The sequence below is a fragment of the Gopherus evgoodei genome, chromosome 20, assembly GCF_007399415.2.
Source record: "Gopherus evgoodei ecotype Sinaloan lineage chromosome 20, rGopEvg1_v1.p, whole genome shotgun sequence".
Taxonomy (NCBI): Eukaryota; Metazoa; Chordata; order Testudines; family Testudinidae; genus Gopherus; species Gopherus evgoodei.
This window is the reverse complement of record NC_044341.1, coordinates 10,674,664-10,698,228: the sequence shown is the minus strand read 5'-3', so window position 1 is coordinate 10,698,228 and position 23,565 is coordinate 10,674,664. Positions and strand designations below refer to the sequence as shown.

The 23,565-nt window shown below is 53.3% G+C and overlaps 1 protein-coding gene across 2 annotated transcripts; it reads right to left on the bottom strand.

Moving 5' to 3' along the window:
• LOC115637493 (trophoblast glycoprotein-like) lies at positions 1-14,625 on the bottom strand. 2 transcript variants are annotated; one of them, XM_030538774.1, is made up of 3 exons: positions 14,594-14,625; positions 13,630-13,924; positions 1-1,664 (listed from the first exon to the last, which is right to left on the bottom strand). In XM_030538774.1, exons 2-3 carry the CDS (start codon positions 13,920-13,922, stop codon positions 827-829), a joined length of 1,131 nt encoding a protein of 376 aa, XP_030394634.1. In that variant the 5' UTR covers positions 13,923-13,924; positions 14,594-14,625; the 3' UTR covers positions 1-826. The 2 variants fall into 2 exon arrangements, with proteins under 2 accessions (XP_030394634.1, XP_030394633.1); XM_030538773.1 differs by lacking the exon at positions 14,594-14,625 and having other exon boundaries at positions 13,630-13,966.
• Between the last annotated feature and the right edge of the window lie 8,940 nt (positions 14,626-23,565).

The window sequence follows — 23,565 nt, the reverse complement described above, 5'->3', positions numbered from 1 at the left end:
GTTCCTGTGGGACGCCTGCGCGAGGAGGGACTTGCTGGTGTCCCCAGGATTCAGCCAGCATCTCCGAAAGCAGGAGCATAGTGCGCCGCACAAGCCCTTTCACTCCAGGATACTTGTGAAATCCCAGCTGTCCTGCCACTGCGGGCATGGGGCCCCCTAGTGGGCATTCCAGACACTACCCTGGGTTTTCACAGCTCATTCCCTCCACTGGCAACAGTGGCTTCAAAGCTAAACGAACCATCCCCACGGCTCTCAATCCACCTGCTCCAGGGCGTAGGCTGATCGGCAGCCGGGGTTAGCAAGGAATCTCCCACATAACCCCGAGGTTTATTATTGCGTTAGCTCCAAGGTTTGCATTGATGCTGTAGAAGAGTTGGGAATGCTGAGCTAACCGAGCCGGTGGGTTGGTCCCGTGGGGCAGTTCCTGTGTTCCCACTGCAGCAACTCCCTGCATTGGATAGACCCTCCCACCCCAAAAATACCTGAATGGAAGCTTGAAGCCAAAGGGAGGCAGAAATCCCTGTCTCGTGTCCGCTTTCTAATGCCCACAAAGAGATCTGCCCAAGGCTGAGTCCCACTGCCAGAGGGGTTCCCCGAGGGCCAGAAATACAATGCAAGAGACAGACCATGCAGGGGGAGAATGTGCCTCCCCCCAGCAAGGTCCCTCAAACAGGAGAAGAAAAAAGTTCTAACTCCGTCACAAGGAGCGTCACAGCTCATCACCAGGCAGATTAATTGGTTCTGGAGATGGGTAGCACCAGGCCACCCCTGAAAGCTCACAAAGCCATCCAAAGAGCCCCACTGTGGGCTCCCGAGAGGGATGTGGTCATATGTCCAAGGTGGAGACCTGGGTGATGTGGGGGTCAGAGTCGATCTCGTAACGATAGCGATACTCCTCCATGAAGTTGCGGCAGGCGTCCCGCGTGCTGTTCACCCACGTCTTGATGCCCCTGCGGTTCAGGTAGAGCACGAAGAGGAAGACCATGCCAATGATGCCCAAAACAACACCCAGGAAGACGTAGGAAGTCTGCAGAGTGTTCTTGCTGTGCTGGCTGGAGTGACAGCCCAGCTCTGCCCCAGCCAGGTCCATCAGGGATGTGTTTTGGAGGTGCCGGGGGAAGACACAGGCCAGTTTCTCCACGTCGGCCACCTGCTGGCTCTGATTCAGCCAGCTCACCAGGTCCTCAATGTCGCAGTTGCACACGAAAGGATTCTCCTTCAGGAAGAGGCGAAGGCGCAGCTGCCTCCCCAGCTCAGCCAGTGCCTCAATCCGCAGGGTCTTGAGGGCGTTCAAGGTTAAGTCGAGGTGCTCGAGGTCAAGGCCAGCAAAGGTGGAGTTCTTGATGTCCACCAGGGAGTTGTTCCTCAAGTCCAGGTGACGGAGGCTCCGCAGGCTGGAGAACATGGCCAGCGGAAGATAGACGATCTCATTGTTGGTCAGCTCCAGCTTGGAGAGGCTCCAGAAGCCGCCTTGGATTATGGCAGCTGCCACGGGCCGGATGGTGGAGGAGTTGTAGAATGAGCGGCTCAGATTCAGCTCCCGGATGGAGTTGTTCCTGGAGTTGAAAGCATCGGGGTGGATGGTAACCAAGCGGTTATTGCTCAAGTCCAGGTAACGTAGGCTGGGGAGGGCAGAGAAGGCGTGTGACTCCACAGCGCTGATCCTGGGGTGGGAGAGAGAAATGGTCATGCTCATGGCAAATATCCCAGGCGACTCAACGGCTCTGATTCCATCCCTTGGCAATGGCCCAGCACCTCGGAACTGGGGCCCTTCACCTCTTGGTCACCCTTCCCACCCAGCTTTAAAGCTCTTTCCACCCCATGACTAGTCAATGCCTGTATGCAATGAGTTTGCTGGGTCTCAGTCCATTTCCCCGGGGGAAGGTGTGAATGGGCCCTGGAGAAAGAACTCCCTTTGCACCTCTAAGTGTTCCCCTCTGCATCAAGCTGAAGATACATTGGCGAGGCTCATGTAGTAGCAAATGGAGAATTTAGCCTGTAGGGATGGCATGCAGCATCGCCTGCCTGCACTAACTGTCCCATCGCATTTAACAAGAGCGCATGGCCCAGTGGGCTCCGATTCCGGATGCTTTTCCAGCCATTGGTTAGAAGGCCTAGACAATCTCATTAATCACCTGGGGTCTCTCTGTGAGGAGCCTGCATACTCTCAGTACCAATGCTGGGATTCCTGCTTGCCAGGGACACACCAAGAATCTTTGCGTCTTTTCCTTCTTCCACACATACCTGAATCTCAAAGGGAATGACTCCAGTTGCAACTATATAGATCCCAAGAAACCTGCTTGTATAAGGACACATTGGTTCTTCCTTTGGAGATATTTCATGCAACAGGTCGTATGTGCCCGGCCCTTGGATTCTTCAGTAAAAAGTTTCCTACTCTCAGCTTTGCCACTGAGTCACTGTCTGGCCTTGGACAAGTCACATCACTTCCGCTTAGCCTCAGTTTCCCCATTTGTAAAATGGGAATGAGCTTAGGCACCTTTGTAAAGTGATTTGAGAGGTGTGGGATGACCACCACCACAGAAGGACTTAGTGTTATTCTGGAACTTGCCACTGTCCCTTTAAGAGAAGCAGAGTTTTAATCACACCCACATAACCAAATTCCAGTCAGATGTACACATGCTGGTCTCCAAAATGCAAATGGTTGTGGGTGGAAACACACCCCTGAGGATCTGCAGGAGTCAGCCACCCTCCAGGAAGGTGATTAACTCCAGATGCTCCTCATCATTCATGCCTCCCGCATGTGAGCGACAAAGGGACCCGGGGTGGCCAAAAGGCCTTTGCATGGACCGTTTACTCCTCTCCTCCTTTCCAAGGGGGATGGGGGCAGGGGGATGGCACTTAGTTTTAAGTCAATTTCAAGAGCATGAATTATTCCTGCCCTTAACTGGGCTAACGTTGGGCCCGATCCTGGAAACCGCTGAATATCTGTGGTTCCCGCTGACTTCAATAGGAGTTGAGGGTGCTCAGTTCTCTATTAGCATAGGGCCTAGTTCCCCCCACAAAGGAGTTGGCTGAAGGCCCGTAACATTCCTGTGACATCTGGGAACATACTGATCCCAGAGGGGTCTTTCATGTGAATTTGGGATGTTCCTTGGACGATTCTGGTTCCACACAATAAAAACATAGCGCTGATCCTCCTCCCATTCAGCTGGGTGTAAATCAGGAGTAACTCCACTGCAGTTAGCCAGGTCACTGGAGAGTCAGGCCTGTTTTCTGGCTGCTTGAGGCACAGGTAACAGCCCCAGTTCCTCAAGGCTCATGGGATCATTAGAGGAAAACGAGAGCGGTTTGTCTCAGTCCCACCCTCCCGAGTCATAACCAGATGGAGCAGCTTTCCTGCATGGAGCAGCTCAGGACAGCTTCAGCGCTAACACTTACTTTGCAACGCCTGAAATTCTACAAAAGATTGGCCAAAGGCAGAGGTGAGAATGCAACAGACTGGAAATTACTTCTTAGAAACCGAGGCTTGTGCGTGCGGAGCTTTGTCACACACTGGCCCTTTAAATCTGTGTTTGAACACGCCTTAGAACTCAGCTGCTCCCCTACCCGGACACCTGCAGTCAGACCCGCCTCTCTAGGAAGTTACTGGACCCAACACCTCATCTACTCTACTCATTTCCTCCTGATGGACGCCAGTGTAGGGTCTGAATCCAACCCTCTCTGTTTAGCTACAGGCGAATATTTTGGGGGGCTTCCAAGCGGCGGCTGGATTTCAGAGGTGGGTGAAGTGACCTTATCAGCGCATCGAGAGGCTAACTGACTACGGTTTGTTAGGCACCCCTGGCTCCGAAGGGGGGGGGGGGAGGGTTATTATGCAGAGGAGCTATTTTTACAGAATCCAGATGCATGGGTCACTTGCTGGAGGATTCTCTGCAGTTTGAGGTCTTCAAACCACAAATTTGAGGACTTCAATAACTCAGACATAGGTTAGGGGTTTGTTATAGAAGTGGATGGGTGAGATTGTACGGCCTGCGTTGTGCAGGAGGTCAGACTAGATGATCACAATGGTCCCTTCTGACCTTAAAGTCTATGAATCAAGGGGGAACGTGAACTCTGAGCAAAGCACCCCTCCTACTTAAACAGACACAAGCAACAGGTTCAAGTCTTTCTGCTCCAACAGCCAAGATACCTAGTAGCTCAGGCACTGGCTTAGACAGAACTAGAGCCTAGAATTTTGATGACAGGCCCCGATCCTGCTCCCACAGAAACCAATGGCAAGATGCACAGGGTACGTCACACTGCAGTTAGATCCCCACGGCTGGCCTGTGCCAGCTGACTTGGGCTAAGGGGCTGTTTAAATGCAGTGTAGACCTTCAGCCTTAGGCTGGAGTCTGGGTTCTAGGACCCTGCAAAGTAGAGGGTCCCAGAGCTTGGGCTGCAGCCCCAGTGTGAACGTTTACACTGCAATTAAACAGCCCTTAGCCTGAGTCAGCTGGCACGGGCCAGGCGGGGGTGTCTAACTGCCATGTAGACATACCCCCATTAACTTCATCCAAGCCTGGATTTGGCCAGCCTTTGAATACTAAACTGTGTTAAGATGGCAGCCACGTCTCCCCGTTCTGTGCCCAGGCTCACTGCCCCTGTGGCTAACCCCAGCTTTAGCCCCTTTGCAGAGTTTTGCAGCCACTGCGGGAGCATATGCAGGCCCACCCAGGAAGGAGAAGCTATAGCAAAATTTCTGCCTAGACATTAAGGCACCCAGCTGCCTAGTCCAGTTGCTAAAGAAATATTCCAGGAGAAAACTGCAGCCTAACAACACCCACAGAGACAATCACTGGGGCTGTCCTCTGCACAGGTCTCCATTCCTTTTGCAAGTAGATCCAGCAACCTGCCTGCACACAGCAGAGGAGCAAGGACACTAAGCAGTGCTGGCAGTTGGTGTTAATTTCTTTGGTAGGTAAATGGGACACCGAGAACTGGGAAGCAGGTTCTGGCTTCCTTACTCTGCTGGGTACCTGGAGATCATGGAACTTGCTTTATTTATACTGCAGTGGTGCCCAAAGGCTCTAAATCAGAATCAGATGCCCAGGTGCCAGGTGCTGTACAGACACATAGGAAGAGTGCCATGAAGGACTCACAACTAAGGGCCTGATCCAAACCCCACTGAATCCACAGAAGTCTTTTCACTGACCTCATGGGCTGCAGATCACATTCCAGGAGCAGGACACAGATGCTGCTTCCCAGTCGTCTTTTCGCAACGTTGCGTGTGACATGAGAGCCTTTTGACAGTATTAAACATGGCACACACCTGTCAGCATGATCACGGAAACACACTCCCTTGCCCGCCCCGTCCCCAGCCTAGCCTGGTTCTCTGGCTGAGAGTCCCATCTCTGCCACAGGGCTCACATCACAAGAGGATACTACTAAGGAGGCTTCAAGCACCTTTCGAGGAGTTCTGCAAACGCTGATGCATTACCCCACACAATCCTCCTTCAGCAGGAAGTACCATCAGCCCCTCACCACCATCCTGCGAGAAGGAAGCTGAGACCCAGAGAGTAAAGCCAAAATGAGAGGCTACTTCTGAAAACAGGTAGGTGACTTGATTGGACAGTGGCTTACCCAGGGTAGCCATCTGGCTTGGATGGTTTAGACACAGCGAATACTGCATCTGGACAGGAGGTTAGACTAGATGACCCTGGCAGTCTCTTCTAACCCCGTGGCTCTATGATCCCAGTGAAAGACCCAGGAGCTAGGCTCAGAGTTCCTTGCCCCAAGCAGACTAGCTAGCTCTGGTTTGCCAGCGTGCCTCAAACGCCCGCACACCACATGGAGAGTGAATAGAGACGCAAAAGAAGGTAATAAATTCCAAGGCCTTTGTATCGTCCCCCTGCCGGGAGGGCAGGTACAGAGCCTGGCTGGGCAGCAGTAGACCTGGCCTGGTTTATTTCAGGGGGCTAGCTAGCCTTCTCCAAAGATCACATTGGTGGGGTGGAGCAGGGTCACTCATGAATGGTGGAAGCCCACCCCCCAACTGCCTCTGCGTAAGCAAATGCACTGCAGTTTTGCCCCCCAAACAGGCCAGTGGCCGCTGCGAGTTGCTCCAGGGCTGAGCTGCAGCTGGCCATCTGCTGCAGAGGCATGGTAGGGTCATTGCTCCACATCAGGCACCTGCTCCTTTCCTTCTCAGTCCAGCGCCGGATCCCGAAGCTTCTCAGGATCACGTGCTGGTGAAAGGTGCTGGAGGCTGAAGCCTTCTATCCAGGGGAACAGCGACAGCATAGACAGCAGTGCCAGCCCCCTGCTCCCCACAGCCCTGCCAGCATGCCTTGGCTCTGAGCCAGAGGGGGCGCTAGTGGGAGAAGAGCAGAGCCCATGGTCCAGCCAGCCTTGGGTCCGTTGGTTGATGGGGCCTGTTAGTGCCAACGGGCAGGTGGTTTTAGTGATGTGGATACTTGCCCACTCAGGACAGGAATCACTCAGACTCCATCTGCATAAGCCACTGACTGGCCGCCTGACAGTACAGCCTCGCTCACCAATGCCGGCTGGCTTGGGGTTAGAGATCCAGGCTCGCTCGCCCATTGCCTCGTCCACAAGCCAGTCAGTCCCAATCAAAACCCAGGCACCAATTCTCAGGTACCGACCTCCTCCCCAGCCGGTCGCAGAGCACTGGCAGGTCTCAGCCGAGAAAGAGAGTTTCCCACAGCATCAGCCCCGCCAGGGTCTGTTTCCAAGCTGCATCGCCTGTAAGCTTGTTGCCATGGCAATGTCAGCACTTCTCTTTCCCTGGCGGTGGGGTGAGAAGCGCCGATCCCGTGAAACCGCCCAGGTGGGAGTGACACAGAACAGGGGGACCAGGCACCCGTCACACGCGGCCGACCGGAGCCTGGCCTGCACTAACCTAGCAGAGACAGGTCCCAAGTCACACTGAAATCTTCCTCTCCCTGCTGAACACACCTGATCTGGCTGCGGGTACCAAGGGGATCTTTTAAAGAGGCCCATGCAAAAGGGGCTGACTGATTCAATGATCTAACCCATGGGCTTTTCTCCTCCGAGGGCCGGCTTTGAAAAGTCACGGAGGACACAAGTGACATGAGTTGGACGGACTCAGCTCAGTTCCCAGTGTATTTTGTTCCGATCACAAAAATCACCAGCCCAGGCTGAAATGGGTCAGGACTGAAGTGCACCAACAGAGCTGCATGTGGGGAGCCCAGACCCAAGAACAAGGGGAGAAAGGCCAAGAATAAGGGCCACATGACGCCAGCCCCAGCACAACTGCCGGTGCCAGAATATGTCGCCGATCAGTGGGGCCCTGATACATGCTCAGTGCAGAATAGCTCCGCCAGGCCAAGCAAGATGTCTGCCCCAGAGGCATCCTGGGTAACAAGGAATGCCATGAGAACAAAGCCACTTCCCAGACCTCCTCCCAAGTTCAGCTGAACCAACAGTGCGGCTGGGGTGAAGCGTTGGTAAGAGACGGCAGATATTCCCCGCTTGCCTCCCAGCTCCGTTCCCTGCAGATGGCTTTCATAGCTGCTCCTGCCTTTGTCCGAGCCGGTGAGAACATGGAAACTCAGCTGAGGGGCTGGGTGAACAACAGGGAGAGGCAGAGGAAAGGAGCATTGAGAGGAGATGGCCACCATTTCCAGGGAACATCTGCAGCCATCCCTGCAGCTCCTGATCGTGGTCCTGTAACTCCACAGCTAGCCCTGGCCTGAGGATGTGAGCCCCTCACCCCCAAACCCAGGGACAGGCGCATCCTACACAGGATGATGATAACCAGGGAAAGCTGCAGCCATGGGCTCCTCTAAACTCTGCCAGCCTTGCCCGACACTATTCTAAGCACTAGGTCAGGGACAGGCAGGACGTATCAGCCCAAAAGCCTGGGGCACTGGAAGTGGAGCTGGTGCCACGCTCTCTCCTGCAGTCCCTTCACCTCCATGCTGCGGGAGATCCTGACCCCAATTTACTGAACCGAACCAAACAGCCCCTGGCTCTTCAGAAACCCGCCGGTTCTGGAAAGGCCTGGCAGGCCACAGCTGTGCCACAGGGTTCCAGTGCCTGGTGGGAGTTCAAAAGCAGGCCATGACTCTTCTCACTAGACCTCACAGCCCAGTAGGGATCACTGCACTGGCCAGATGCTGGTCCACCCAGGCAGCATCTGGTGGGTGCCATTAGAGGTGAAGCACCCAGGCAAGCCCCCCTTTCCCCCCTGCCCCCTGCATCTTCAAGGCTAGCTCTGTGCCTTGCTGGGACCCCGAATGGAAGGGGAGTTGGAGCGCGGATGGCAGAGGAGGTCTGCATGTGGAAGGGTTTATACCGCCCCAAATGACATCTGATCAGAGGGGAAGCTTACCTCAGTGCCTGTGCCTACTGCAGTTCCTAGCACCTTCCCCTGAAGCACTGGAAGACGAGACTGGCTTAGGTGGACCACAGTCTGCTCCAGTCTGGCAGTGCCTTGGCAAAAGAGCTCCTGGTTTCCCACCTGTTTTCACCCTTCCATACTGAGACTCAGGGACCCCTGTAAGGAGCCTTCCTCCCCTAGGATGCGGGTTTGCATCCAGCCAAGCTTGGTAGTGACATCGGACAGCATTCAGCTGCTGGCATGACACGAGTTGGTGGACCTCAGCCCAATTCCTTCACAAAACCACTGGTACAAACGGGGCCCTGCTGGCTGTCGTGACAAACAGATCAAGGAGCAGGGACAATCTGCACACCCTTTACCATGCCTGAGACTGGCAGGGTAGCTGGCTTCCTGCTGCTGCCTGCTCAGGGGCTAAATCGAGTGCTCCAGTCTCCAGGGTTGTCAATGCCACACTAAATTCACTTCTCTCGCACTGCGCAGGCCTGTCCCTGTAGGTACCACTCTAGGAAGTGAATGCACCTGATTTTCACTCCTTTTTGTCCATCTGCTACAGACACCACTCACCTCTCGTCCATGCACTCTCTCTGACGCAGACGGCCAAGTCCCAGCATGCGCAGACGCTGCTGCTCAGAGCACAGCCGTACAATGCATCCCACCTATTCGACGTCCGCCCGAGAGACCCCTGGCAGCACTACCAAGGCCCCTCAATCAGCCTCTTCAGAAATACCAGGTACAAATATTCTCAACCCGCAGTGAAACTGGCGCAGGACCAGACCCAACAAGCCAACCCGAGTCTCAAGTGACCCCGCAAAGTACTTGCAGTGTCTCTCCTGGCACAGAACATTGGAAAGGACAGACCGGATCAGACCCACGTGCCAGCCAGCCCAGTATCCTGCCTCTGACAGCAGCCAGCACCGACTACCTTGGACAAAGGTGCAAGAAACTCTGCAGTGGGCCATTCTAGACTAACCTGCCCACAGAGGAAATTTCTTCCTAACTCCTTAGATTAGACCAGGGGTCAGCAACCTTTCAGAAGTGCTGTGCCGAGTCCTCATTTAGTCACTCTAATTTAAGGTTTCGTGTGCCAGTAATACATTGTAATGTTTTTTAGAAGGTCTCTCTCTGTCTATATTATATAACTAAACTATTGTCCTATGTAAAGTAAACAAGATTTTCAAAATGTTTAAGAAGCTTCATTTAACATTAAATTAAAATGCTGATGTTACACCGCTGGCCCGCTCAGCCCACTGCCAGCCTGGGGTTTTCGTTCACCTAGGCCGGCAGCGGGCTGAGCAGGGCCGGCGGTCGGGAACCCAGCTGGCAAGGGGCCAGCAGCCAGAACCCGGGGCCGACAGTGGGCTGAGCAGGGCCGGCGGTCGGGAACCCAGCTAGCAAGGGGCCGGCAGCCAGAACCCGGGCCAGCAGCAGGCTGAGCAGGGCCGGCAGTCGGGAACCCAGCTGGCAAAGGGCCGGCAGCCAGAACCCGGGGCCGGCAGCGGGCTGAGCAGGGCTGGCGGTCGGGAACCCAGCTGGCAAAGGGCCGGCAGCCAGAACCTGGGGCTGGCAGCAGGCTGAGCAGGGCCGGTGGTCGGGAACCCAGCTGGCAAGGGGCCGGCAGCCAGAACCCAGGGCCGGCAGCGGGCTGAGCAGGGCCGGAGGTCGGGAACCCAGCTGGCAAAGGGCCGGCAGCCAGAACCCAGGGCCGGCAGCAGGCTGAGCAGGGCCGGTGGTCGGGAACCCAGCTGGCAAGGGGCCGGCAGCCAGAACCCAGGGCCGACAGTGGGCTGAGCAGGGCCAGCAGTCGGGAACCCAGCTAGCAAGGGGCCGGCAGCCAGAACCCGGGGCCGGCAGCAGGCTGAGCAGGGCCGGCGGTCGGGAACCCAGCTGGCAAAGGGCCGGCAGCCAGAACCCGGGGCCGGCAGCGGGCTGAGCAGGGCTGGCGGTCGGGAACCCAGCTGGCAAAGGGCCGGCAGCCAGAACCTGGGGCTGGCAGCAGGCTGAGCGGGGCCAGTGGTCGGGACCCCAGCTGGCAAGGGGCCAGCAGCCAGAACCCAGGACCGGCAGCAGGCTGAGCGGGGCTGGTGGTCGGGACCTCAGACTGGCAGTGGGCTGAGCGGCTCAGCCTGCTGCCGCTCAGCCCACTGTCGGTCTGGGGTCCCGGCCCTGCCCACATACAGTGGGTACCTACATGTCTCCCTGGTTCGAGCCCATTCTCTTCCTCTCTCTCTGCACTGACCTGAGGGTGGGAGTCCAGTGAGCACAGGGCTGGGGTGAAGGAGCAGGCTGGGGGTTGGGGTGTAGGGTCTGGCCAGGAGCTAGAATGAAGGAGGGGGCTCAGGGTTGGGGCAGAAGGTTTGGGTGTGGAGTGCTTACCTGGGCAGCGCCCATTTGGTGTGAGGGCTGCAGATGGGAATGTGAAGGGGGTGCAGGAGCTCCCATTTGGTGCTCAGGGTGAGGGTGCAAGAGTCAAGGCATGGGGTATGTGAGGGCTGGGAGCATGTAAGAGGGGTGCAGGAATCATGGCATGGGGTGTGGGGGGGCCAGGTATGTGTGGGAGTGCTGGAGTCAGGGCTGGGATTGTGTGGGGATGCAGAGGTCAGGGCACAGGGCTGTGTGTGTGAGGGGGGTGCAGGGATCAGGGCAGGGGCTTGGGGTGTGTGTGCGTGGGGGGAGTGGTAGGACAGGGCCTGGAGCCCTCCTGGGCTCTGGGAAGGGTCTGGTGTCTGACGCTTGGGGGAGGAGTGCTGGGAGCGAGGACTCTGGATTCTTAGGTTTCCAGCTGGGCTCTAGTTGTTCGAGGGGGTGGGGGGGCAGACAGAGACTAGGGGTCCGGACTCCTGGGTTTTGCCCTCAGTGCTGGAGGGGAGCGGGGTCCAGTGACCTGGGGTGGGGAAAGAGGCGTGACCCAGCTGCTCCCAGGGTCCAGCAGGCGGCAAGCCGCAGCCCCCAGGCTCAGGTTCAGGCTGTGGGACGCGGCCTGCCCCAGTACAGAGCCGAGTTCATCTCGGCACCGGGGCTCCAACCCTGGCCAGCCTGCCTGAGCCCAGGGAGCGGAGCCGGCTGTGCTCAGGGCAGGCAAATGGCACAGCTGGGACCAAGGACCCTTCCCCACTTACAGGCCTCATGGACGCTGCAACTCCTGTGGGGCCAGGTCCCTTTTCCTGTCCCCGCCGGCGGGGCCACTTCCGGGGCCGCTCAGCCTCTGCAGACACCAGGTAGCGGTATGGACACGCTAACCCAGAAACGCAACCTCCCACCGGAAGTGACGGAGGTCAGGAAAGCATGTGCAAATGCCAGCGGGAGGGGCAGAGAAGAGCAAGCCGGGCCGGGCAGGATTTTTAAAGGCACGCTGCTGCCTGCCGGGGGGCAGCCGCCGGCCCCGCTCAGCCCGCTGCCTACCTGGGTTCGGCAGTGGGCTGAGCGGAGCCGGCGGCCGAGACCCTGGCAAGCAGCAGCGTGCCATTAAAAATCAACACACGTGCCATAGAATTCCGACCCTTGGATTAGAGGTTGGTTCTTTCCCTGAAGCATGGACGAAAGAAGACTTAGTTATAACAGATATTGACTCTGCTAGGCACAGACAGGTCCTGTGGTTCCCTCTGGCTCGTGGACTAGCAGTTTGTGCTGCTAGTCACCACACAGGGTCTCCCCAAGTCCTGATCTGCACCCAACAACTGTGGAAGGACGTGCTCAGTATCCTCCAGTACCCGGCCCAAGCTCCCAGTAGAACTATTTTAAGGCCACTCCTTTGCCTTTGGATTTTAACAGTTCATGTTACTTTCACAAGAAGTTTTTCTGGTGGAAGCCTGCAGGAAAGTCACATTAGAGCAGCTCCGCACCCTTCAGAAGCCAACTCATTCCCAGCAAGGCTCAGCTGATGCTCTGCCTTAAATCCGTCACAGTGCATGGGGCAGGGGTCTCCAAAAAGCTGCATGCCCTGCCTGCCATCTTGCACCAAGGGCTCCCAACACACTGAGCGAAGGACAAGTTCAAATTTAATTCTGCACGTGCCAGCTTCGCTGAGCTCATCAGACCTTGCGGGTGGTGGGAAGTGGGACTCAGGCTTCCCATTTTTACCACACTGATCTGGGCTGCTATCTGGGCTTCCTGTACACACCAAGGTAAAATGAAAGATTTCTCAGCATTGGTCCTAGGATCTCTAGACACAAACAGCCTCCTGAATGTGCCCTGCAGGTCCAAAATCCAAATACCTCCCCGAATGCTGCACTGCGAATGGGTGCTCTGCAAGGCCAAAGAGAGCTTCACTTTCCTACGGACTCACTCATCAGGACTGGGCCCTGTGAGCTTTGCCACATTCCATGGGAGCCCCATTTCTCTGGTTCAGGAGAGCGGGAGACGAAGATTTCCCCAGTGGGATCCAGCAGCACTTTCGATATTTATAACAATGGAAAAATTAGACATTTTCATGGGACTGAGGCTCAGAGCCACTGAATCCCCTGGGAGAGAATTAAAGGTTCAGGAGCAGCTCACTGCTTGGTGCTCAGGTTTCTAGGTGTGAAGACTCAGACCCATTGGAAAAGCTGGAGCGCAGCAGAAGCCCCTCTCCTAGCTGAGTCAGATGCAATAGTATCTTTATCAGCCGCATTATGGTGCTTAACCTCTCAGGCCTGCTTAGCCCGTCCAGACACTCAGAGGTCAGCTCCTTGTATTAATTCAAGGGGCGAATGGGCTCGGAATGCAGCAAAACCAGAAGGAGACCAAAGGCACTTGCGGATTTCCCACTGGATGCAAATAGAGGTAGGGTGGGGGTGTACATTTACAACATACATATTTCTATTGAATAAATATGCACCGGCCGGGGTGTACGGTGCCAAGAAGCTACAGCCATGACCATTTACAAATAGGTTACAGATACCAGAATAACCATGCCAGATCAGTGCTTCAGCTAGCCTGCTGCACCATCTCTGAGGGATGCTTCAGAAGAGGTGCAAGAAACCACGTAATGGGCAACTATGGAATGCCCTGCCCATACGGGAAGTTTCTTCCTGACCCCCACCAGTGAGCAGCTGACTCATGCTCTGAAGCATGAGCGTTTAGATCCCTTCTGAAATAAACCCACCTTTCCTTATGCAAGGGGGTTATGTGGATGTTCACTATTGATTATAAGCATCTAATCCTTTTTGGAATCCTGCTAAGCTTCTGGCTGCAGGGGCATCTTGTGGCAGTGAGTTTCACAGTGCACAGTGTAAAAATAAAGAGTATTTCCTCAGATGGAGGAGAGAGAATCTTACGCTGCCCTAAGCACCATCTCCCAGCCCAGCCTCACGGGCAGTCTGGGGCATTACCTGTTGTTGGCCAGGGAGAGGGTGACCAGGTTGGGCAGCCCCTGGAAGTCTTGGCTGCTGATGCGAGCGATCTGGTTGCTGGTGATGAAGAGGTTGCGGGTGTACCCAGGGATCTCAGCCGGAACAGCGCTCAGCTCCTTCAGGACACACTTGACAGTCCGGGCTGGTTCCGAACACTCGCAGGGGGCTGGGCACGCCTGGCAGGCAAGCGGGGCAAGGAGAAGGCTCAGGAGCAGGAGCCCCCAGGACCCCAGACTGGCAAGGGGGGGCTGCTGGAGGGACATTTCCAACATGCCTGCAGACAAAGGGGGGCCACTAGAGTCCAGCATGATGCTAAATGAACCAACCCACCCCAAAGCCTTCTCTGAGAGCTGTTAACAGAGACATGGCACCGGCTCAGCCCAGGGTCTGTGCGGGGACTCTGCACCCCAGACCTGGGCACTGCACCCTGGTCAGCACTCCCTGCCCCCACCCCTTAAGCAGTATCCCAACACCCATGATCCTTCTTCCCCTCTTTCATATACCCCCATGAACTCTATCCTCTCCACACTTCTCTCTTAGAGTCCCCTTGCCCCCTTTCCACCAGGCCCTTGCACCCCCAGCTCCCTTGTCCTCTGCCAGCCCCCTGCACCCCCAGCTCCCCCATCCTCTGTTGGCCGCTTGCACCCCAACTCCCCCACCCTCTAACAGCCCCTTGCACCCCCAGCTCCCCCTTCCTCTCTCTGTCAGCCGCTTGCACCCCCAGCTCCCCCGCCCTCTGCCAGCCCTTTGCACACACACCCTCGCCGGCTCCTTTGAACCCCCAGCTCATTTGCAGGCCCCTTGCACACCCCTCACCCCCTCGTCTCCCCAAAGTTTCTGGGCATTTGGCCCCTCTCCTGGGATCCCCCAGCCGGTCCCGATCCGGCCCCCCGAGTGCCCGGGGCCAAAGAAGCTCCCCTGGGGCCGGCCCGCTGGTACTCACCTGTCCCCGCCGCGGGCAGGAGTCCGCTCCCTTCCCACCGGGCTCCGCCGAGCGCACAATGGGCTGAACTAGATTCAAAGGCAGCGGGCGGGGCCAGCGGGGCGGGGACTCGCCCGCTGCCGGGCCCCGCCTCCTTGCAGCCGGCCCCCTTCGCCCCCCGCCTGGCCCGTGGTACCTGCTGCCCCGGGGCTCGGCCGCTTTGAAACCTGACCCCCCGCAGGCAAGGCTCCGCATCCGGCCCGCAGCGTCTTGGGGGGCGAGCTGTCATGTGCTGCCACCCACCCACGCAGGACCGGACCCCCAGACACAGGCGAACACTGCCAGGCGGACAGCCCCCCACCCAGACACACCCACACCGAGTGACAAATCAGTCACAGGCAGATCCCAGGCAGGTTGACGCAAGTCACACACACAAACCAGGTCTGCACACAGAGAGTCTGACAGAGCCAGGCAGGCCAAGCCTTGGTACGTCCACACACACCGCATAGACTTTAAGGTCAGAAGGGACCATTATGATCATCTAGTCTGACCTCCTGCACAACGCAGGCCACAGAATCTCACCCACCCACTCCTGTAACAAACCCCTGACCTGTGTCTGAGCTACTGAGGTCCTCAACTTGTGGTTTAAAGACTTCAGGGTGCAGAGAATCCTCCAGCAAGTGACCCATGCCCCACGCTGCAGAGGAAGGTGAAAAACCTTCAGGACGTCTGCCAATCTGCCCTGGAGGAAAATCCCTTCCCAACCCCAAATATGGTGATCAGTTAATCCCTGAGCATGTGGGCAAGACTCAGCAGCCTGCACCCAGGAAAGAATTCTCTGTAGTAACTCAGATCCCATCCCATCTAACATCCCATCAGGCCATTGGGCATATTTACCTGCTAATAATCAAAGATCAATTAACTGCCAAAATTAGGCTATCCCATCCCCTCCATAAACTTATCAAGCTTAGTCTTGAAGCCAGATATGTCTTTTGCCCCCACTGCTCCCCTTGGAAGGCTGTTCCAGAACTTCACTCCTTTGATGGTCAGAAACCTTCATCTAATTTCAGGTCTAAACTTCCTGATAGCCAGTTTATATCCATTTGTTCTTGTGTCCACATTGGTATTGAGCTTAAATCATTCCTCTCCCTCCCTGCTATTTATCCCTCTGATATATTTATAGAGAGCAATCATATCTCCCCTCAGCCTTCTTTTGGTTAGGCTAAACAAGCTAAGCTCTCTGAGACTCCTTTCATAAGACATGACCCATTCCTCAGATCATCCTAGTAGCCTTTCTCTGTACCTGTCCCAGTTTGAATTCATCCTTATTAAACATGGGAGAGTCGGGCAGAGCCAGGCAGGTCAAGCCATGGTACATCCACACACACATCATGACTTGGCAGGACAAGCTACCCAGGGGATCCCTAAGGGACAGAGAGCCGGGTCTGTCAGCAGCAGCTACAGTGCAAGTATGTACCTGCCCTAGGACATGGCTTCATCCTGGGTTTAGAGTTTTATCCCCTGGGCCTGTTTCTGATTCAGTGACAGGTTACTACATGGCAAAATGCAGCTGCTGTGAGGATGATGGGCCAGCACCGGAGCAGGCATTTGTATCCCAGTGTCATTTAGTGAAAGCCCTAACCTGGGGTAGTCACGAGGCAGACTGTGGATCAAATCCAAACCACCAGATGCTTTTGAGCGGACCTCAAAATCTTTATTATTTATTCTCATAATTGTTGTTTTATTATTATTTTATCTGGAGTCCAGACCTTGACTACACCTTGATCAAGAAATTTGGACCTTGACAAAAAACAATTGACTACCCCTGCCCTAATCTAATGACTAGGATACTAGCTTTCAACTTTGGAAACCTGCATTCAGTTCCCTGCTCTTTCCCAGAAAGACGCCCTGTGTAACTGGGGAAATTGTTTAGCTTCTCTGTGTCTCAGTCCCTCTTCAGTACAATAGTGGTCAAAACAAAGCCTTATGTCACAGGGGTGTTATGAGAATAAATACAATAAAAATTGTGAGATGTTGAGATATTATAGTTAAGGAGACTAGATAAGTCCCATAGCTAGAAGTTACATTCCCCCATCCTCATCCTTCTCTAGCTTCGCTGAACACATAGAAACAACACACGTAAACACATAAAAAATCCCAATGATTTAAACCACCAGATGCACCTAAAGACATGTTCACTTCCTCTCCCTCCCTCTGCATTTTGCTACATTTAGTCCTTGGACCATGGTCATAATTTAGACCATGAACCAAACTTGGCTCTTCCAAGATCCAACATCATCTGAAGATTAGGTTAAAAGACAAAACACAACCAAAGAAAGAAAGAAAGAAAGACTGGTTGATAATGGGTGAAATTATTTATATTATTGTAACACAGACATGGACCAGGATCCCACTGTGTTATGAAATGAAAATAGAACCACTGCTAACTTTGGCATTAGATGGGAATAGAATTCAATGTGTCTTCTCTTCAAACAAACAAACAAACAAACAATCTGCTAAGTATTTTGTAATGAATGAATCTATGTACACTCTCTAGGAAGTCACACCACGGACAGAAAGCTGGATTACATTTTTTTTTTAAAGAAAACAATTCCATTAAGAAATTCAGGTCTCTACTCTCACATTTTATTGGTGTGACCCAAAGTCCCCCAGCGGCAGATGAATTCCTTGTAAGTCATTGCAGCAGCATCTAATAACTATTTTTGTTTCATAGCATCTTTCATCCTGAAGGCTCGAAAAGCACTTTACAGACCCTCGCGGGCCAGAAGGGTCCCACGCTTCACCAGAAAGCCTCCCTCACACAGAGGATTGCATGGAAGTACTTACCAGCCCTGGAGACGGAAGGCCTCTTTTCCATGCGTCATGCAAGCACAGCAAAGGAGAAGGTAGGGCAAGCTTCCTCCAGCGTGCCTAATGGCTGCCCTGGAGGGAGCACATGGAGGGAGCAAGAGGGGAGTTCAGTTTCCATTTGCCATTCAGCCCTTGGCTTTTCTGCAACAAGTGCCAAGCAGGGGAGCAGTTAGTGCCAATTCTAACTATGGTTTTTGTGATGGAGATGTGCTGAACTGAAGTCAGACTCACCAAACTCATTTGGCCACCAACCAGCCATCTGATGGGAATGACTTTTAATCACTCCCAGCCCAGGATGGACTCAGGCTGGTCTCCGAGAGAGGATCACTAATGCCCCGAGCTGTTCAGTCCCCTCAGGTATATAGATTTATGACAAAGCACTAAGGGGTGTGTCAGGCCAATGAATTAGCAGGTGGGCTGAATATCATTCGATTTCTCGTTCTGAATAAAGGCCTCATGTCCAGGAGGCCGGTAGGAGTCACAGACTGTTCCTTTGTGACTCACTGTCCCACGAAGATGGAAAAGATGAATGACAAATATTTTGTTTCCTGCCAGGATTATAAATCAGGGTAAGGGTCACCTCTGCTCAGATCAGAAGGTGTTACCAAGTTGGTAGCAGGGATGCTGAGGGATAGAATGACTTGGCTTCCTAGCCCTAGAGCCTGATCTGAATTTCCCTACTCAGTGAAACAGATCAGACCTGCCAGTAATGTAGGGTGATCAGAAGGCAAGTGTGAAAAGTCAGGACCAGGGGTGGGGGTGGGGGGTAATAGGCGCCTATATAAGACAAAGCTCCAAATATCAGCTCTGTCCCTATAAAACAGGGACATCTGGTCACCTTACAGTAATACACTATAACCTCATTCTGTATAGCCTCTTTCACAGCTAAGAAGGAATAGCAGAGGGAGAGAGAAATGAAGGTGCAGAAGCAAGGGACGCAAGCTGTGTGCTCAGCTGAGATGTGAAAACAGATGGAGAGTGGATCAGGTGGGGAGAGACACGACGCTGAAGCTGTTCCAGGTGGCGAGAGCTGCAGAGACTGTTCTTTCACCTTCCAGGGAGGGACAGAAAGGAGGCCAGTGCTAGATGAGTGAAGAAAAGAAAGCAGAGTGAAATAAGGATCCTGATCCTGCAGCCCTTTCTCACATGAATAGTCCCATTAGCCTCAGTGTAAGTTTGTGAGGGGTCTTGATATGAACAGGAAGTGAATGTCACGAATGCACAATCCAAGAATGCAGGAGTTTAACATTAGAAAAAGTGGAGCAAATCCTATTTCCTACCTCAAGCCCAAATAGGTGGGATTGGTGCAGGGGTCCCACAAAGTTGGGGGGGGGAAGGAGATGGAATCCTGAGCAGCCCACAGAGCAGCAATGGAATCAGTAACCTTTGCAGTACCAGTGGCCACCCCCAACACCTGCCGCAGGCAGCAAGGGCCAGTGAATCAATGCTTCCGCCTTCATTCCTCCTCCCCCACTGCTTTCCCCAGGCCTACCTATGCGCCAAGATGCAGTGCTCCAGCTCCCCATGGAGCTGGACACTATGGCATGCAGGATGAACCCATATCCACCTCCTTCCCCTGTACTTGGGGGATCATCGTTTCCCTCGAGCTAAAAGGTTTGATAAAGGTAATTTGATCTGCAATTCCCAGAATGCGCCCGGAATCGAGAAAGCCGCCGATGCACCGTGCTGGTACAAAGTGGGCAGAGCAGGGTTTCTTGGTGTTAGAGCGAAGGTTTCGGACTTTCCCAAAGTCATGCTTACTACCAGTGATCACTACTCTCCCCTAGTTTAAAATGGAACATATCCTTCGATTTCTCATCACTAAAATCAAGATTCATGCCTGCCCCCAGTGGAGTCAGAGCAGCAGCTCTGCTGACTCTACATACCAAGCTACTGAAGCAGAGCTTAACGCATGACCAACCTGGTCTTGAGTTAGAACCTTGGCGTTCAACCCAAGGACCTTGCACTAGTTATCTCTGACCAGCAGAAAAACAAACACCCAGGACTTGAGAGTCTTCTCAGAGCAACTTCTACCCTTACCCAGGGTGTCCAGACCCCCAGGATCAAAGAGGGCACCTCCACCCTCTGCAAAGGAGAAGACAGGTGTCAGTGCTTCCATCTTGTGTTACAGATGAAGGGGTTAGAACCCAGCAGGAGAGATTCTTCGCAAAACCTATTTGCACCCATGTGCTAAATTGCCAGTTGGAAGGGTGGGACCATTTGGCAGAGTATTGCTTGGACTGGTACAAATCAGTATGATCTCATTAATATAAAGCCTCCTTTCTCGGCTGCTTTTCTGCCCTCCCATCTTGTGCTGCCGTGATCCTGCTAAATCTCACAAGCTGATCGGGCTGGGTAAGGAGGTGGAAGGGCGACCATCGCTACAGGTGATGTGAGAATCTTCCTGCCGAGTCAGCATGGAGCCAGAGTCCCTCGTGGTGCCCAGGGATGAGCTGGAAAGTTAAGGTCCTAACTGCAGGCAGCCATTAAACAAACATTCCTAAAGAGTAAGGTCCTGAAGCCTGGGGCCGGGCTCACTTTAACATTCAGCCCCCTTTCCGTTTCAACTGGATCCAGGCTTTCCCTTCACTGCCTGCCCTAGTCGATCAAGCACTAGACTTGAATGCAGGAGATCTGGGTTCTAATTCCAGTTCTACTGCTGAGTGACTGTGGGCAAGTTTCCTCATCTGTAAAAAGGGAATAATTATACTGACCTCCTTTGTAAAGTGCTTTGAAATCAAGCGCTGGAAGGCACTAAGAGGTAGGGAGTGTTATGATGATGCAGTGTTGATGCGCACTGTTAAACAGTTGCTGTCTTCCCCCTGCACACACCCCGAAGAGGCTGCACTTCAATGCTGGATGAACTGACTCCTTACTCACCTCACAGGGGTGTGGTGATGTGTCTTTAATGCAAATCCTGCGGCACAGTAGAAGGCACCAGGGCTGTGCTCAGCACTGTCATCACTTCAGTTCAAGTGGCAGATTGAGAACAAGCCTCCATAAGACCATCTGGGCCAAACTCCCCCTCATCTCCTCCCACCAGAGCTATTCCCAGTGCTCTCTGCCCTCCTCTCCTGTTCTCTCCTTTCATGTGCCGATCACAGAGTTCTCCCTCTGTGCTGGATTTGGAGCACTGAGCTCCCATGTGCTGGGAACTGAAGGGCTTTAGCTACATGGCCAAGCGGGATCTCTCAGCTTTTCTACCATGTTTTTGATCAGGGATGAAGTCTGAAACCTTCCTGGTGAGATCCAGACAGCTGGCAGCCCTAACCCCCAGCCTTCCTTGGCCTTCCCTGCCCCAGGGCTTCCATCCCCCTCCCTCCCCTGAAAACAAAACGGATTATTTGGTTGCCCTGCATGACAAGGGGAGGGATGCAGCCCGTGAGGCACCAGGGCCATAGGCAGCCCAGACACTGCTGCTGTCATTTCAAAAGCTCTTAATGTGCTAATGCTTAAGTGCAATTTGATACCATTCACCAGGGAGCCCTTTGATGCAGGGGCTGCTAACTGGATGAGAAAGACATCCCGCTCCATCCAGCTGTGACAAAATGACCCCACATCAAAGCCAGCCTTCCAGCTAACCCCACAGCTAGGCTCCTGACCACTGGTGCACACAGTGCACTCCCTCCCTTTCACAGCCTCTCCCGCTGGGTGTGTTTTGTCCTGCCCCCCAACTACCGGAAAGAAATTCTCTTTTGCCCTGGAATGTTAATTCACACAGGGAATGTCAGGGTTTCTCCCTGGCAGTGACCTACAGTCCCAGGGATGCAGCAGGGCATTGAACGTTTAAAGGGATGCACAGGAGACCTACTGGCCATGGAAACTTTCAGCTACAAAACTGAGTGGATTGGGTCCCGCTGCCACGTGTGGCAAGTTACCAGTTCAAAGCCCAATGCTGGTCTGCTGGCGCCTACTGCGCTTCCATGCGGGAAGTGTGGCACTTGGCATTTGTGTCGTGTGTATTCCGCTGCACTCAGAGGCTGGGCTTGTGAATCCTGGCCACTCGTGCATGGATTCCTTATGTATGTGCGTGTATGTTTTGCATTAGACTCCTGGGCCACAGGTTCTAATTTCAGGGCCACAGCTCAGCTTAGCGTCAACTATTACAGGCAGCAGCTGGCTAGCTGGTTTGCAGTGACTGACCTCAGCTCAATCAAACCCAAGGGAGTTCTAGTTAAAGGCACCTATGCTGGTGCAAGTGATGGTTTCCTTTCTGGAAATCAGAGGGGTTAGTTTAGAATTAGATTTTTTGAGCTCTAGCAGGGATATATAAATATCTAATCTCAAACTGCCCCTCTATCCTCACTCATCTCTGGCAAAATCTGGTTCTGCAATGTAGAGTCCCAGGGGAACACAAACAGGGCCAGGAGGGGTTGCAACCAACATCCCTTTCCTGGATAGAGGCAAGAGAGGATGCTGAAATGTGCATGAGTTGCAATGTGGGGTCACAGTCCAAACGCTCCCTTTCACAAAGTCACGCTGTCTGCCTCGTTTCACCAGAGGAGGAAGGCAGCAAGAGTCATAGCTCAGGCTCAAGGAATCAGGGCAGACACATTCCAGGAGACTGACTAGGAGTATGTAATGCCTTTGGCTCACGCCCATAACACCAATTAAAAGTGACCTGCAAGAACAAAGAAATCAGACTTGGGCCCTTTTTCATTGTGCTATGATGAAAAAAGCTTTAAAGATTTTGTTTAAAATATGTCACAGGGGGAAGGGGGAATTGGGCTTAGTTTTATTTTTTAAATATTAGAAATTCAGGGTTTGGAGGTTTTTTTTTTACCATGTTTTCCCAGAAGACTCTATGGATGACTAGGGAACTAGTATGCTGGTGCCTTCACAAATGTGTGGCTGGAGGTCTCCTTAAGGGACTAGAGAACTGGTGTGAAAGCTCCTGATGTCCTTCTGAAGGGGCTGGGGTGCTAAATCTTTCATCTCGCCCCTGTTTGTCAGACAACTGAGTTCAACAAAACAACCCCCCCCTCCCCGAAGTGCATGTACCAAATCTCTCGCTGCCTCCAATCGCCTCCTTGCAAGTTGTGATTTCACACTTCTATTAGCTTTCCAATCATCCACAGAGTCTTCTAGAAAAAGAAATCTGGGGGGGTTTAAAAACTTTGTAAGTAGAACATTCCTCAATTTAAACATTAATAATAATAATGAGAAACCTTTCAGGTTTTCTATGTGCATCATACTTACCTTTGAAAGTCACTTTTACCAATAACAGCTAAGCATTTATTATTATTGGGGGGTCCTGTACACCTCAAAGAGGTGAGCCTACATGTTACTCTCCAAGGCCCAGATCCTCAAAGGTAACTCCCACTGAAATCAATGGGAGTTGGGCACCTAAATATCTTTGAAGATCTGGGTGTAAATGCTTCATTTACAGACAGGTATTCTAAACCACTCAGGAGGTCATCTCATTTTCACTACAGTGCCTTTACACCACTGGGGCAGGGTAAAGGAGCCTTAGGATAAATGAGAATCTGGCCCCTTATGATTTCCTAAAATAACCCACTGCTTTCTACATGCTCATTTTGTAAACTGGGCTCTAATTGATTAGTGCCACTGTCTGGTGTTGGAAAATCCCTCAGCGACTGATGGTTGTCAGGGTGAATCTCTCACATTGCCATCAAGTATAAGGCGAGAGGCGCCCGCCAGGGTGGTAGAACCCACCTGCTGATTTGACAAAGAGCATTTGGTAGGTCAGCACCCAATCCTGTATGGCGCTGGTTGGCACTTTCAACTCACATTGAGCTCCAGCGGACGTGAGTGCACTTCGGCCCAGATCCACGAAGATATTTAGGTTCTTAACTTCCACTGAAATCAATGGGAGTTAAGGTATTTAGGCTCCTAGTCCCTTTCCACATCAGGAGCACAACGTGTAGATAACTTTAAGGTGAGAGAGAAAACAGAACAACCATGTGTGTCCTCTGTTCTCCCCCAGGTTCACCACTATGGTAACTTGCCTTGCCACCATCCTAGCATCAGAAGGTCACATTCCCATGCCCTGACACTGCAGTGATGGAGTGTGGCTATTTTAGCACATCCATGTCCATACATTCCCTGGGAGATGTAGTCCAAATGGCCTGATTCACACTGACTTTAAATCCCTTTGTTTG